Consider the following 14,677-nt stretch of genomic DNA (forward strand, 5'->3'; position numbering starts at 1 on the left):
GGTTAATAGTGAGGGTGACCCATGTGAGACTGAGAGGGTTAATGGTGAGGGTGACCCATGTGAGACTGAGAGGGTTAATGGTGAGGGTGACCCATGTGAGACTGAGAGGGTTAATAGTGAGGGTGACCCATGTGAGACAGAGGGTTAATAGTGAGGGTGATCCATGTGAGACAGAAGGTTAATGGTGAGAGTGACCCATGTGAGACAGTGAGAAGGCTAATGGTGAGGGTGACCCATGTGAGACAGTGAGAAGGTTAATAGTGAGAGTGACCCATGTGAGACAGAAAGGTTAATGGTGAGGGTGACCCGTGTGAGATAGAAGGTTAACCCTTTGAGGGTCGACAGGTCCTCTCCGAAACTCGTTCTCAGGGTCTGCCAAATTTAAAAAAAAAAAAAATTATTTTCTCTTATGAAAAGATAGAGATTCTTTTCCCGATCATAAGGACACCAAAAGTTTGAAATTTGATGGAAAACTTACGGAATTATGCTCTCGCAAAGTTAGCGGTCTCGGCGATGTTTACGCATCGGCGATTTTGCCCACTTTGAGCCCCATTTTCGCCCAATTCCACTGTACTAGTCGACAAAAAACATGAATATTTCGCTAGAACTCCATTTTTTCTATCGAATGGGTGCAAGAAACCATCCATTTATGAAATTCAACTATCCAGTACAGTGGTCAGAATTTAGCAATTTTGCCAATTTCACACAAATTTCAAAAGATGCCAATTTCCGAATAGGGTCCTGAATAAACAAGAAAGACATTCCTGGCACTAAAATGACATTTCCTCTGGTCATTAGTCACGTCTCAAGGCCCCTCTTATATTCTTTTGCTTTCCACTTAGAATTTTTATTCTCACAAAAAATATAAGATTTACTGTTATGCAGACTACTGCATTAGTGTAAAAAATGGTATAAATATTATTGGTGCACTTGTGAAAGAATATTAGACTCACCAGTTGACGTGTATTGCACGCTTGGCACGATTTGTTTACTTTTGAAATTTGGTAAAAATCGAACATTTCTGCTACTTTGAGCTCAATTTCAAGGTATCTTTCATTGTAAAACCAATCAAAATCATCTCCATTTCTGTAATATGTCTTCCATTCTATAAAATGAGACCAAGGAAACTAGAATACACCAATAAATATCATACAAAAATACAGTGCAAAGTTGCTGTTTTATTCCAAAATAATGGTCAAAGTTTTTTTTTTCTCATTATGCACTGTGTGCTGCAGGATTTTTTTTTAGACTGTGCACACTGACCACATAGACCCATTCTTTCATATGAAGGCCTACCAGCTTTCTCCCACTAGATTTGAGGGCGCTAGAATTTAGGCGTACTAGTACGTCAAAAACCCTGGGTTGTAAGCCGTACTAGTACATCCGAAACCCTCAAAGGGTTAATAGTGAGAGTGACCCATGTGAGACAGTGAGAGAGTAAATAGTGAGAGTGACCCATGTGAGACAGAAGGTTAATGGTGAGGGTGACCCGTGTGAGACAGTGAGAGGGTTAATTATGAGGGTGGACTTGACGTGTAGGTGTTCCTTCAGTAGCTGTGGAGGTACATGATACTAGGAGTGTTCCTTCAGTAGCTGTGGAGGTACATGATACTAGGAGTGTTCCTTCAGTAGCTGTGGAGGTACATGATACTAGGAGTGTTCCTTCAGTAGCTGTGGAGGTACATGATACTAGGAGTGTTCCTTCAGTAGCTGTGGAGGTACATGATACTAGGAGTGTTCCTTCAGTAGCTGTGGAGGTACATGATACTAGGAGTGTTCCTTCAGTAGCTGTGGAGGTACATGATACTAGGAGTGTTCCTTCAGTAGCTGTGGAGGTACATGATACTAGGAGTGTTCCTTCAGTAGCTGTGGAGGTACATGATACTAGGAGTACGCTCAATTTCCATGATCAACGTCTTGTATTGGATCCTCAGCAGGTGACAAAATAGGTCCTCCCTCACTCTCCTGTGCTGTCACTTTCACATCCCAGTATTTATAGCTAACAGGCATCACTTTGTCTAACCTCTCAATCTTGTATTTGTTGCATTTGACAGAAAACATTCGTTGCTCTATTGCCAGCCGTGATATTGTTGACACAGAGTCTGTTTTGCCAGATCTTCCTGAGAATGTTGAAAAAATCTTTGCAAAGTGCATCCCTTCCTCCTGTGATATATACTTGTTCTGTCAATATTTTCTCTGAGTAATTTTTAAGGGGTTTAAAGCATGCCACATTCAAGGGCTGTAGAACATGTGTGCAGTGAGCTAGTAGTTGTAGAATACAAGACTTTCTTTTGATTGCAGGTTTGATTGTAAAGACATTAGGCTAAGATGACCATCATACAGGAGTAGTAGTAGTGTAAGAGCATTGTTACTCTGCAGAAGTGTTCAAACTTCTTAGGAAAGATGTCATTGGTTATGGAACCCGACTCGTGCCATTGACCATTCTTTGGTAAGAAGCCACCCTTCCAGATGATCATAATTTCCTTTGAATATGATGAATGAGTCCAGTGTTGTGTTATGTACACAACAGAAAGCTGCAAGTGTTGTGTGTTTTCTGTTTGCACCACGAAAGTGCCTCAATTATTTACCCCAGCAGAGGGCACTTACACCCTCTGATGGGGTAAATAAAGTGAGCCACTTTTCTCCCCCTCCATAGAGCAAAAATGGGGTAAAAAAAAAAAAAAGTGCTTATATTATGCTCCAATCCATGAATTTTTTTTTCAGAAGACTACATTTTTTTTTTAGCCATCTTGACAAATGTCTACTACAACACCAGAGTATCAGATCAGTACCTTCTATATGTACACTGACAATCTTATGACAATGTATCTACAAACTTGTTTTTCAGTGGAAACAATTTGTTTCTAATTTGAGTCAGTCTCTCTTATTTGCTATGACACATTCAGCTTTAATAAAGTTGGTAGAATTATCGACAATATGTAAAGTAAAAGGACACAAATGCAGCTAATGTGACATTTTATTGTGGCACCGTTTCGCTCTCCAGGAGCTTCGTCAAGCCGTTACCGTTACTGTAATGGCTTGACAAAGCTCCTGGAGAGTGAAATGTTGCCACAATAAAATGTCACATTATTTGCACTTGTGTCCTTTTACTTTACATATTCAGCTCTAGATTTTGATACATTGTTGAACAGTAAATTGTAATAAGATTATTTTTGATAGCCTCTTGTTGAGGCAGTGAGAAGTGGACATCACTGTTGTTACCCCGTTTGACTCCGTCTCTTGTTTTTTACATCACTTTACTATATTGTTTATCGTTTGCATGGTGGGTCAGACCTTGTGGATATGAAACCTTATGTATCGTGTCATTAACATGGTGGGTCAGTCTTTGTGGGTATAAAACTGTATGTATCGTGTCATTAACATGGTAGGTCAGTCTTTGTGGGTATAAAACTGTATGCATCGTGTCATTAACATGGTAGGTCAGTCTTTGTGGGTATAAAACTGTATATATCACGTCATTAACATGGTAAGTCAGTCTTTGTGGGTATAAGAGTGCATTTAGAGTGAGTGATGAGATGTGTGTGATATTGGTGGCAGAGGAAGTCTGGGTGGAGTAACAGGTGTTGTCTCCCCAGGGGTGTGAACCGCCGCTGGGGCTCAGGTGTAGGCACTGCGGACTGGTGGCCAGGAACCTCTACCACCTACGACAGCACCTGATGATTCACACCGGGGAGAGACCACTCAAGTGTAACCTCTGTCCATACTCCTGCATCAAGACCAATGATCTTAAGAAGCACATGGATACTCATACTGGCCAGAAGAGATACCACTGTCCATACTGTCCCCATCGAAGTGCCAGACGCAATAGTATGAGGCTGCACGTTGCTAGCAGACATGGACAAGTATCAGCAGTTATATCTGCTGCTGCTACTCAGTAGTCACCTCCACCTCTCTCCTCACTTGGTCAATTTCTTGTACCTTCACAATATGCGCCATAATTATACAGAGGAATATTATTTCTTCTGAAGCAAAAATCATATTACAGACTCAATTTTATAATAAATATTGTTTAATGGCAATAATTATGGGGCTTAAAGTATTGATATAGATGACTTGCATGTTGCAATAATGTTGATGAAGCAACAGCATGTTGCAATAATGTTGAAGCAGCATGTTGCAATAATGTTGATGAAGCAACATGTTGCAATAATGTTGAAGCAGCATGTTGTAATGTTGATGCAGCATGTTGCGATGTTGGAGCAGCAACATGTTGCAATAATGTTGAAGCAGCATGTTGCAATGTTGAAGCAGCATGTTGCAATAATGTTGGAACAGCATGTTGCAATGTTGGAGCAGCATGTTGCAATGTTGGAGCAGCATGTTGCAATGTTGAAGCAGCATGTTGCAATAATGAAGCAGCATGTTGCAATAATGTTGGAGCAGCATGTTGCAATAATGTTGGAGCAGCATGTTGCAATAATGTTGGAGCAGTATGTTGCAATAATGTTGGAGCAGCATGTTGCAATAATGTTGGAGCAGTATGTTGCAATAATGTTGAAGCAGCAGCTGTTGAAGAGCAAACCTCGAGTATGACACGCTAGTGTGACACGCTACAGTGTGACTTTCTACAGTGTGATACGCTACAGTGTGACTTGCTACAGTGTGACACGCTACAGTGTGACACACTACAGTGTGACACGTTACGGTGTGACATGTTACGGTGTGACATGCTAGTGTGACACGCTACAGTGTGACACGCTACAGTGTGACTTGCTACAGTGTGACAGGCTACAGTGTGACACGCTACAGTGTGACACATTACGGTGTGACATGCTAGTGTGACACGCTACAGTGTGACACGCTAGTGTGTGACATGCTAGTGTGACACGCTACAGTGTGACACGCTACAGTGTGACTTTCTACAGTGTGATACGCTACAGTGTGACTTGCTAGTGTGACACGCTACAGTGTGACACGCTACAGTGTGACACGCTAGTGTGTGACATGCTAGTGTGACACGCTACAGTGTGACTTGCTACAGTGTGACACACTACAGTGTGACGTGACACACTAGTGTGACTTGCTACAGTGTGACTTGCTACAGTGTGACTTGCTACAGTGTGACTTGCTACAGTGACACGCTACAGTGTGACATGCTAGAGTGTGACACGCTAGAGTGTGACACGCTAGAGTGTGACACGCTAGAGTGTGACACGCTAGAGTGTGACACGCTAGAGTGTGACACGCTAGAGTGTGACACGCTAGAGTGTGACACGCTAGAGTGTGAAAAGCTAGAGTGTGACACGCTAGAGTGTGACACGCTAGAGTGTGACACGCTAGAGTGTGACACGCTAGAGTGTGACACGCTAGAGTGTGACACGCTAGAGTGTGACACGCTAGAGTGTGACACGCTAGAGTGTGACACGCTAGAGTGTGACACGCTAGAGTGTGACACGCTAGAGTGTGACACGCTAGAGTGTGACACGCTAGAGTGTGACACGCTAGAGTGTGACACGCTAGAGTGTGACACGCTAGAGTGTGACACGCTAGAGTGTGACACGCTAGAGTGTGACACGCTAGAGTGTGACACGCTAGAGTGTGACACGCTAGAGTGTGACACGCTAGAGTGTGACACGCTAGAGTGTGACACGCTAGAGTGTGACACGCTAGAGTGTGACACGCTAGTGTGTGACACGCTAGAGTGTGACACGCTAGAGTGTGACACGCTAGAGTGTGACACGCTAGAGTGTGACACGCTAGAGTGTGACACGCTAGAGTGTGACACGCTAGAGTGTGACACGCTAGAGTGTGACACGCTAGAGTGTGACACGCTAGAGTGTGACACGCTAGAGTGTGACACGCTAGAGTGTGACACGCTAGAGTGTGACACGCTAGAGTGTGACACGCTAGAGTGTGACACGCTACAGTGTGACACGCTACAGTGTGACACGCTACAGTGTGACACGCTACAGTGTGACACGCTACAGTGTGACACGCTACAGTGTGACTTGCTACAGTGTGACATGCTACAGTGTGAGACGCTAGAGTGTGACACGCTAGTGTCACACGCTACAGTGTGACTTGCTACAGTGTGACATGCTACAGTGTGACTTGCTACAGTGTTACATGCTACAGTGTGAGACGCTAGAGTGTGACACGCTAGTGTCACACGCTGCAGTGTGACTTGCTACAGTGTGACACGCTACAGTGTGACACGCTAGTGTGACATGCTTCAGTGTGACTTGCTACAGTGTGACATGCTACAGTGTGACATGCTAGTGTGACTTGCTACAGTGTGACATGCTACAGTGTGACATGCTACAGTGTGACATGCTACAGTGTGACTTGCTACAGTGTGACATGCTACAGTGTGACTTGCTACAGTGTGACATGCTACAATGTGACATGCTACAGTGTGACATGCTACAATGTGACATGCTAGTGTGACACCCTACAGTGTGACACGCTACAGTGTGACACGCTACAGTGTGACACGCTACAGTGTGACACGCTACAGTGTGACACGCTACAGTGTGACACGCTACAGTGTGACACGCTACAGTGTGACTTGCTACATTGTGACATGCTAGTGTGACACGCTAGTGTGACACGCTAGTGTGACTTGCTACAGTGTGACTTGCTACTGTGTGACTTGCTACTGTGTGACTTGCTACAGTGTGACTTGCTACAGTGTGACTTGCTACAGTGTGACTTGCTACAGTGTGACTTGCTACAGTGTGACACGCTAGAGTGTGACACGCTAGAGTGTGACACGCTAGAGTGTGACACGCTAGAGTGTGACACGCTAGAGTGTGACACGCTAGAGTGTGACTTGCTACAGTGTGACTTGCTACAGTGTTACATGCTACAGTGTGAGACGCTAGAGTGTGACACGCTAGTGTCACACGCTACAGTGTGACTTGCTACAGTGTGACACACTAGTGTGACATGCTTCAGTGTGACTTGCTACAGTGTGACATGCTACAGTGTGACATGCTACAGTGTGACATGCTACAGTGTGACTTGCTAGAGTGTGACATGCTAGAGTGTGACATGCTAGAGTGTGACACGCTACAGTGTGACTTGCTACAGTGTGACATGCTACAGTGTGACATGCTACAGTGTGACATGCTACAGTGTGACTTGCTACAGTGTGACATGCTACAATGTGACATGCTACAGTGTGACATGCTACAATGTGACATGCTAGTGTGACACCCTACAGTGTGACATGCTACAGTGTGACACGCTACAGTGTGACGCTACAGTGTGACACGCTACAGTGTAACACGCTACAGTGTGACTTGCTACAGTGTGACTTGCTACATTGTGACACGCTAGTGTGACACGCTACAGTGTGACTTGCTACAGTGTGACTTGCTACAGTGTGACAGGCTACAGTGTGACACACTAGTGTGACTTGCTACAGTGTGACTTGCTACAGTGTGACTTGCTACAGTGTGACACGCTGCAGTGTGACACGCTAGTGTGACATGCTACAGTGTGACTTGCTACAGTGTGACACGCTACAGTGTGACTTGCTACAATGTGACACACTAGTGTGACTTGCTACAGTGTGACTTGCTACAGTGTGACTTGCTACAGTGGGACTTGCTACAGTGTGACTTGCTACAGTGTGACTTGCTACAGTGTGACACACTACAGTGTGACACTACAGTGTGACACTACAGTGTGACATGCTACAGTGTGACACGCTAGAATATAACACATTTTAGTGTTCATAACTAGTGTGTATTTCACTTCTTGCTTGTTGCTCTTCCTCTCTTCTTCCCTTTATATTTATTCTCTAAATAATGTTTTATGATAAATATATTATTAAATGGCATCCGTCTTTTAAAGTTTCCTTGAAGGTCATTAAAATAATATGTACAAGATTCATTACCTTGATGATGCTAACAGAAATTATTTCACTGGCAACAAGTGACATAATAGTTCATCTATATTAAGTGATGTGAGAAATATATACAGCCTCTCCTCAATTAACAGCGGAGTTCTGTTCCTAAGACCACGTCGGTAAATGAATTCGTCACTAAACGAGGAGCAGACTATAATGGTAGTGGGTTTGTGTCATCCATCTTTGATATTGTTTTAAAGGTTAGGTTATAATGTTACCTTTTGCACCATTTGTAAAATTTCTGGTATATTTTTAAATGTTTATACAGTAGTGTACTATGTATTGTAATAAACAGAATAGAGGAAATCAGCTCTAATGTACATTATTTAGGTATGCATACTGGTCAGAGAGCCCGTCATAAGTCCGAGTCGTCGGTAAACAAGTGTGTCGCTAAGTGAGGAGAGGTTGTAATGATGGCTGAAATATTACTTTTTTGCTTATATATGTGTTGTGTCAGTCTTAAGACATGATAATGTATAAAATACTGAGAGGAACTGACAAGGTGGACAAGGACAGAATGTTGCAGAGATGGGACACAGCAACAGGGGGACACAGCTGGAAGTTGAAACCCCAGATGAGTCATGAAGTTGTTGGGAAGTATTTCTTCAGTATTAGTGTTGTCAGGAAGTGGAACAATCTGGAGAGCATAGTGGTGGAGGCAGGATCCATACATAGCTTTTACGAAGAGGTACAATAAATATCTTGGAGCAAAGAGAGAGAGGACCTAGTAGCGACCAGCAAAGGCAGGGACAGGAGCTGTGACTTGACCCCTGCAAGCACTTATAGATAAGTACACACACACATACTAGTAGTAGTTGATAACCATTGAGGGAGGTACAAACATTGTCATAAGAGTGCAACACTGACACCAGGGAGTAGATTGGTAGACAGCAACCATCCAGGGAGGTGCTACCCTCCTGGTTGACAACAACCATCCAGGGAGGTGCTACCATCCTGATTGACAACAACCATCCAGGGAGGTGCTACCATCCTGATTGACAACAACCATCCAGGGAGGTGCTACCATCCTGGTTGACAACCATCCAAGGAGGTGCTACCATCCTGGTTGACAACAACCATCCAGGGAGGTGCTACCATCCTGGTTGACAACCATCCAGGGAGGTGCTACCATCCTGGTTGACAACCATCCAGGGAGGTGCTACCATCCTGGTTGACAACCATCCAGGGAGGTGCTACCATCCTGGTTGACAACCATCCAGGGAGGTGCTGCCATCCTAGTTGACAACAACCATCCAGGGAGGTGCTACCATCCTGATTGACAACAACCATCCAGGGAGGTGCTACCATCCTGGGTGACAGCAACCATCCAGGGAGGTGCTACCATCCTGGTTGACAGCAACCATCCAGGGAGGTGCTACCATCCTGGGTGACAGTAACCATCCAGGAAGGTGTTGCCATCCTGGTTGACAGCAACCATCCAGGGAGGTGCTACCATCCTGGGTGACAGCAACCATCTAGGGAGGTGCTACCATCCTGGGTGACAGCAACCATCCAGGGAGGTGCTACCATCCTGGCTGACAGCAACCATCCTGGGTGACAACAACCATCCAAGGAGGTGCCACCATCCTGGTTGACAACAACCATTCAGGGAGGTGCTACCATCCTGGGTGACAACAACCATCCAAGGAGGTGCCACCATCCTGGTTGACAACAACCATCCAGGGAGGTGCTACCATCCTGATTGACAACAACCATCCAGGGAGGTGCTACCATCCTGATTGACAACCATCCAGGGAGGTGCTACCATCCTGGTTGACAACCATCCAGGGAGGTGCTACCATCCTGGTTGACAAAACCATCCAGGAAGGTGCTACCATCCTGATTGACAACAACCATCCAGGGAGGTGCTACCATCCTGATTGACAACAACCATCCAGGGAGGTGCTACCATCCTGGTTGACAACAACCATCCAGGGAGGTGCTACCATCCTGGTTGACAACCGTCCAGGGAGGTGCTACCATCCTGGTTGACAACCATCCAGGGAGGTGCTACCATCCTGGTTGACAACCATCCAGGGAGGTGCTGCCATCCTAGTTGACAACAACCATCCAGGGAGGTGCTACCATCCTGGTTGACAGCAACCATCCAGGGAGGTGCTACCATCCTGGGTGACAGCAACCATCCAGGGAGGTGCTACCATCCTGGTTGACAGCAACCATCCAGGGAGGTGCTACCATCCTGGGTGACAGTAACCATCCAGGAAGGTGTTGCCATCCTGGTTGACAGCAACCATCCAGGGAGGTGCTACCATCCTGGGTGACAGCAACCATCTAGGGAGGTGCTACCATCCTGGGTGACAGCAACCATCCAGGGAGGTGCTACCATCCTGGCTGACAGCAACCATCCTGGGTGACAACAACCATCCAAGGAGGTGCCACCATCCTGGTTGACAACAACCATCCAGGGAGGTGCTACCATCCTGGGTGACAACAACCATCCAAGGAGGTGCCACCATCCTGGTTGACAACAACCATCCAGGGAGGTGCTACCATCCTGGTTGATAGCAACAATCGAGGGAGGTGCTATAAGTGTACTATCGTGTACCACACACATTACATTCCTGAAGACGGTGGTAAGGTCCCACAAACGTTTTCTAATAAATATGTTATAGTGTTTGCTTACGTGTCTTTCTAAACCAACTTGTCGGTATTTATTACCAAGGTTTATACCACCACACACATTACATTCCTGAAGACGGTGGTAACACACGTGGAATCATTAACCTGGGAAAAAATTAGGTCGTGTTCTTATCACCCAGAAAAAATTGTCAAAAACTATAAACTGTGGGAGACCTGGTAAAAAAAAAGTGGTGGCAAAATTTTGAAAAAAAACAAAAAAAAAGTGTGAAACGATATTTTTGAGGAAAAATTCTGTTGTAACTAGAGGATGTTTCTGAAGGTAATGTGCTGGAACGGTAAAATTTTATGAAATGCAGAATTTATTAACCCTTTGACTGTCACAACCCCTAATCCTGACGTGTCCCCTGGTGTCGGAAAATTTTGAAAAAAAAAAAAAATCTTATGAAATAATAGAGAATCTTTTCCCAATGGAAATGACACAGAAAGAACGAAATTTGATTGAAAACTTATGGAATTACGCTCTCGCAAAGTTAGCAACCTCGGTGCTATTTACGAATTGGCGATTTCGCCCATTTTGAGCCAGATTTTCAGCTAATTCCATTGTTCCAGTCGACCAAACTCATAGCTATTTCTTTAGAACTCCATTTGTTCTATCGATTGAGTACAAGAAACTGCCCATTTACTGATTTCAACTAACCAATAATGTGGTCAGAAGTTTGTAATTTGGCCAGTTTCACACAAATTAAAAAAAAATATGCAAATTTCAAAATAGGGTCCAGAATGAACAATGCAGACATTCCTGGCTCTAAAATAAAATTTTCTTTGTTCATCAGTCATGTCTCCAGGCCCCTCTGATATTACTCTTGCTTTCTATTTTGAATTTTTATTCAAACAAAAAATAGAAGATTTACTGTTATGCAGACTACTGTAATATTATAATTGTGTAAATAATGTCGACTCATTCATGACTGCATATAAGAATGGCTAGTTGAACATTTATTAGACAATGACATCATTTGTTTACTTTTGAACATTGGCAAAAATCAAACATTACCCCTAATTTGAGCTCCATTTCAAGGTTCTTTTCATAGTAAAACCAATCAAAATCACCTCTATTTCTATAATATGTTTTCCATTCTATCAAATGAGACCGAGAAAACGAGAATACAATCATAAATACTATACGAAAATACACCACAAAGTTGGCGTTTTAACCCAAAAACATGGTCGGAGATTTTTTTTCTCATTATGCACTGCATGCTGCAGGATTTTTTTATATGGTGCACACTGACCACACAGGCCCATTCTCTCACATGTGGGCCTACCAGCTTTCTCCTGCTTGATTTGAAACCGCTAGAATTTTTGAGTATATATGCGTCAAACATGGTGGCTCGTAAGATGTATATATACGACCGAAACAGTCAAAGGGTTAAGGAGGCCTAGAGATATAGAGGTCAAGTGGTATTTTATGCAACAACAATTTTGCCCATTTTGAGGCCTATTTTATGTTAATTCCTCTGCTCAAACTGACCCAGTTTCCAGCAATTTTTGTTAGTACACCATCTTTACTATTCACTGATCACAAGAAACTGCCCATTCAGCTACCTGGACTGTCCCTGTTAAGCACATTCAACCATCTGGACTACCCATCTTAAGTACATTCAACCATCTGGACTACCCATCTTAAGCACATTCAACCATCTGAGCTACCCATCTTAACCCTTTCAGGGTCCGTGCCATAGATCTACGGCTTTGAGTTGAGGGTCCAAACTGTAGATCTATGCCATGAGCTCAGCTCACTCTGATAAGCTGTGAGCAGTAAATTTTGGCCTAGATATGAGAAAATACATCTATGTGGTATGTGTGCACCACATATAACAAATCCTGCAGCACACAGTGCATAATGAGAGAAAAAAAACTGAGACCGTAATTTTCGATTAAAACAGCGACGTTGTTTTTATAGTTGTATTTGAGATTTCTTGGTCTCATTTGATAAAATGAAAGATATGTTACAGATATAGAGATGATTTTGATTGGTTTTCGTAGTGGAAATGGTGTGAAACTGAGCTCAAAATAGAGGAAATGTTAAATTTTTGCCGATGTTCAAGAGTAAACAAATGACCTCACACATCTAATACATGCCAGATGGTGTGTCTAATATATGTACACAAATGTGGTGATATTATTTATGCAACTATTACAATATTGCATAACAGTAAATCTTCAATTTTTTTGTTTGAATAAAAATTCATTATGTGAATAAAAAAAATAAAAATGGAATTCATTTGTAAATCCTCAAAACGTAACTAATGAACAGAGGAAATGTTAGTTTAGTGCCTGCATTGTTTATTCTGGACCCTATTTTGAAATCAGAATATTTTGAACTTTGTGTTAAATTGGCCAAATTACCATTTTCCAATCACTTTATTTTATAGTTGAAACGGTTGACTGGGCAATTTCTTGTCCTTAACCCTTAAACGGTCCAAACAGATCGACGTTCAGATTCGTAGTGCTACAAAAGTAGATCTACTTTTTTTTACATATTTTCAAATATAACAAAAAAAAAAAAAGTAGATTAAAGTTTTTTTACACATTTTCAAATGTAAAACAAAAAAGATCTACATTTTTTTTACATACTTTCAGATGTTGAAAAAACGTATATATACGTTTGGACCATTTAACCCTTTGACTGTCGCAACCCCCAATCCTGAGGTGTCTCCTGGTGTCGCAAAATTTAAAAAAAAAATTATTTTTTCTGATGAAATGATAGAGAATCTTTTCCCGATTGTAATGACACCAAAAAAAACGAAATTTGATGGAAAACTGACGGAATTATGCTCTCGCGAAGTTAGCGACCTCGGTGCTGTTTACAAATCGGCGATTTCGCCCACTTTGAGCCCTATTTTCGGCTAATTCCATTGTTCCAGTCGCCCAAACTCATAGCTATTTCTTTAGAACTCCATTTTTTCTATCGATTGAGTACAAGAAACTGCCCATTTACCGATTTCAACTACCTAATAATGTGGTCAGAAATTTGCAATTTGCCAATTTCACGAAAACTAAAAAATATGACAATTTCAAAATAAGGTCCAGAATGAACAATGCAGACATTCCTGGCTCTAAAATAACATTTTCTTTGCTCATCAGTCATGTCTCCAGGCCCCTCTGATATTACTCTTGCTTTCTATTTTGAATTTTTATTCAAACAAAAAATAGAAGACTTACTATTATGCAGACTACTGCAATACTGTAATAATTGTATAAATAACATCAACCCATTCATGACTGCATATTAGAATGGCTAGTTGGACATTTATTGGACAATGGCATCATTTGTTTACTTTTGAACATTGGCAAAAATCAAACATTTCCCCTACTTTGAGCTCCATTTCTAGGTTCTTTTTATAGTAAAATCAATCAAAATCACCTCTATTTCTATAATATTTTTTCCATTCTGTCAAATGAGACCAAGAAAACGAGAATACAACCATAAATACTATACGAAAATAGACCACAAAATCGGCATTTTAATTAAAAAAAAATGGTCGGAGTTTTTTTTTTCTCATTATGCACTGCGTGCTCCAGGATTTTTTTTTATATGGTGCACACTGACCACACAGACCCATTCTCTCACATGTGGGCCTACCAGCTTTCTCCTGCTTGATTTGAAGCCGCTAGAATTTATGAGTATATATACGTCAAACACGGTACCTCGTAAGACGTATATATACGGCCGCGACAGTCAAAGGGTTAAGGGTTAATTGATAGAATAGAAGTAATACTAGTGAAATAGCTAAGAATTTGGTCAACTGGAATAATGTAATAGGCCTAAAATGGGAGTCAAAATCAGCAAAATCGCCGATGCATAAACATTGCTGACACATTAAAATTCGCGAGAGCATAATTTCGTCAACTTTCCATCAAATTTCATACTTTTTGTTTTATTACCTTCAGAAAAAGATTCTCTACCATTTCATAAGAAAAAATAACTTTTTTTTTTTTTTAAATTTTTGTACCCTGGTGCACACTTAGAAATTTTGCCTCTGGACCCTGAAAGGGTTAAGCTCATTCAACAATCTGGACTACCCATCTTAAGCACCTAGAAATCAGAAATTTAACAAATTTTTACTTAAAATTCCAGCAATTTCAGTTTCAAGAGTTCAAAATAAACAATGTAGACATTGCAGCCACTTTCCTCTA

At 42.2% G+C, this 14,677-nt stretch overlaps 1 protein-coding gene across 13 annotated transcripts in view; it reads left to right on the forward strand.

Moving 5' to 3' along the window:
* LOC128703657 (protein tramtrack, beta isoform) overlaps window positions 1-14,677 on the forward strand; it is a gene marked incomplete at its 5' end in the record, with an annotated part of 506,533 nt that overhangs the window by 144,415 nt on the left and 347,441 nt on the right. Inside the window, 1 exon segment of one of the 13 annotated variants that reach the window (XM_070101382.1) lies at window positions 3,597-5,071. Within the exon segment in view, the coding sequence (XP_069957483.1) occupies window positions 3,597-3,899 (303 nt within the window). 13 annotated transcript variants of the gene reach the window in all.

This window comes from Cherax quadricarinatus, chromosome 76 (genome assembly GCF_038502225.1).
Source record: "Cherax quadricarinatus isolate ZL_2023a chromosome 76, ASM3850222v1, whole genome shotgun sequence".
Lineage (NCBI taxonomy): Eukaryota > Metazoa > Arthropoda > Malacostraca > Decapoda > Parastacidae > Cherax > Cherax quadricarinatus.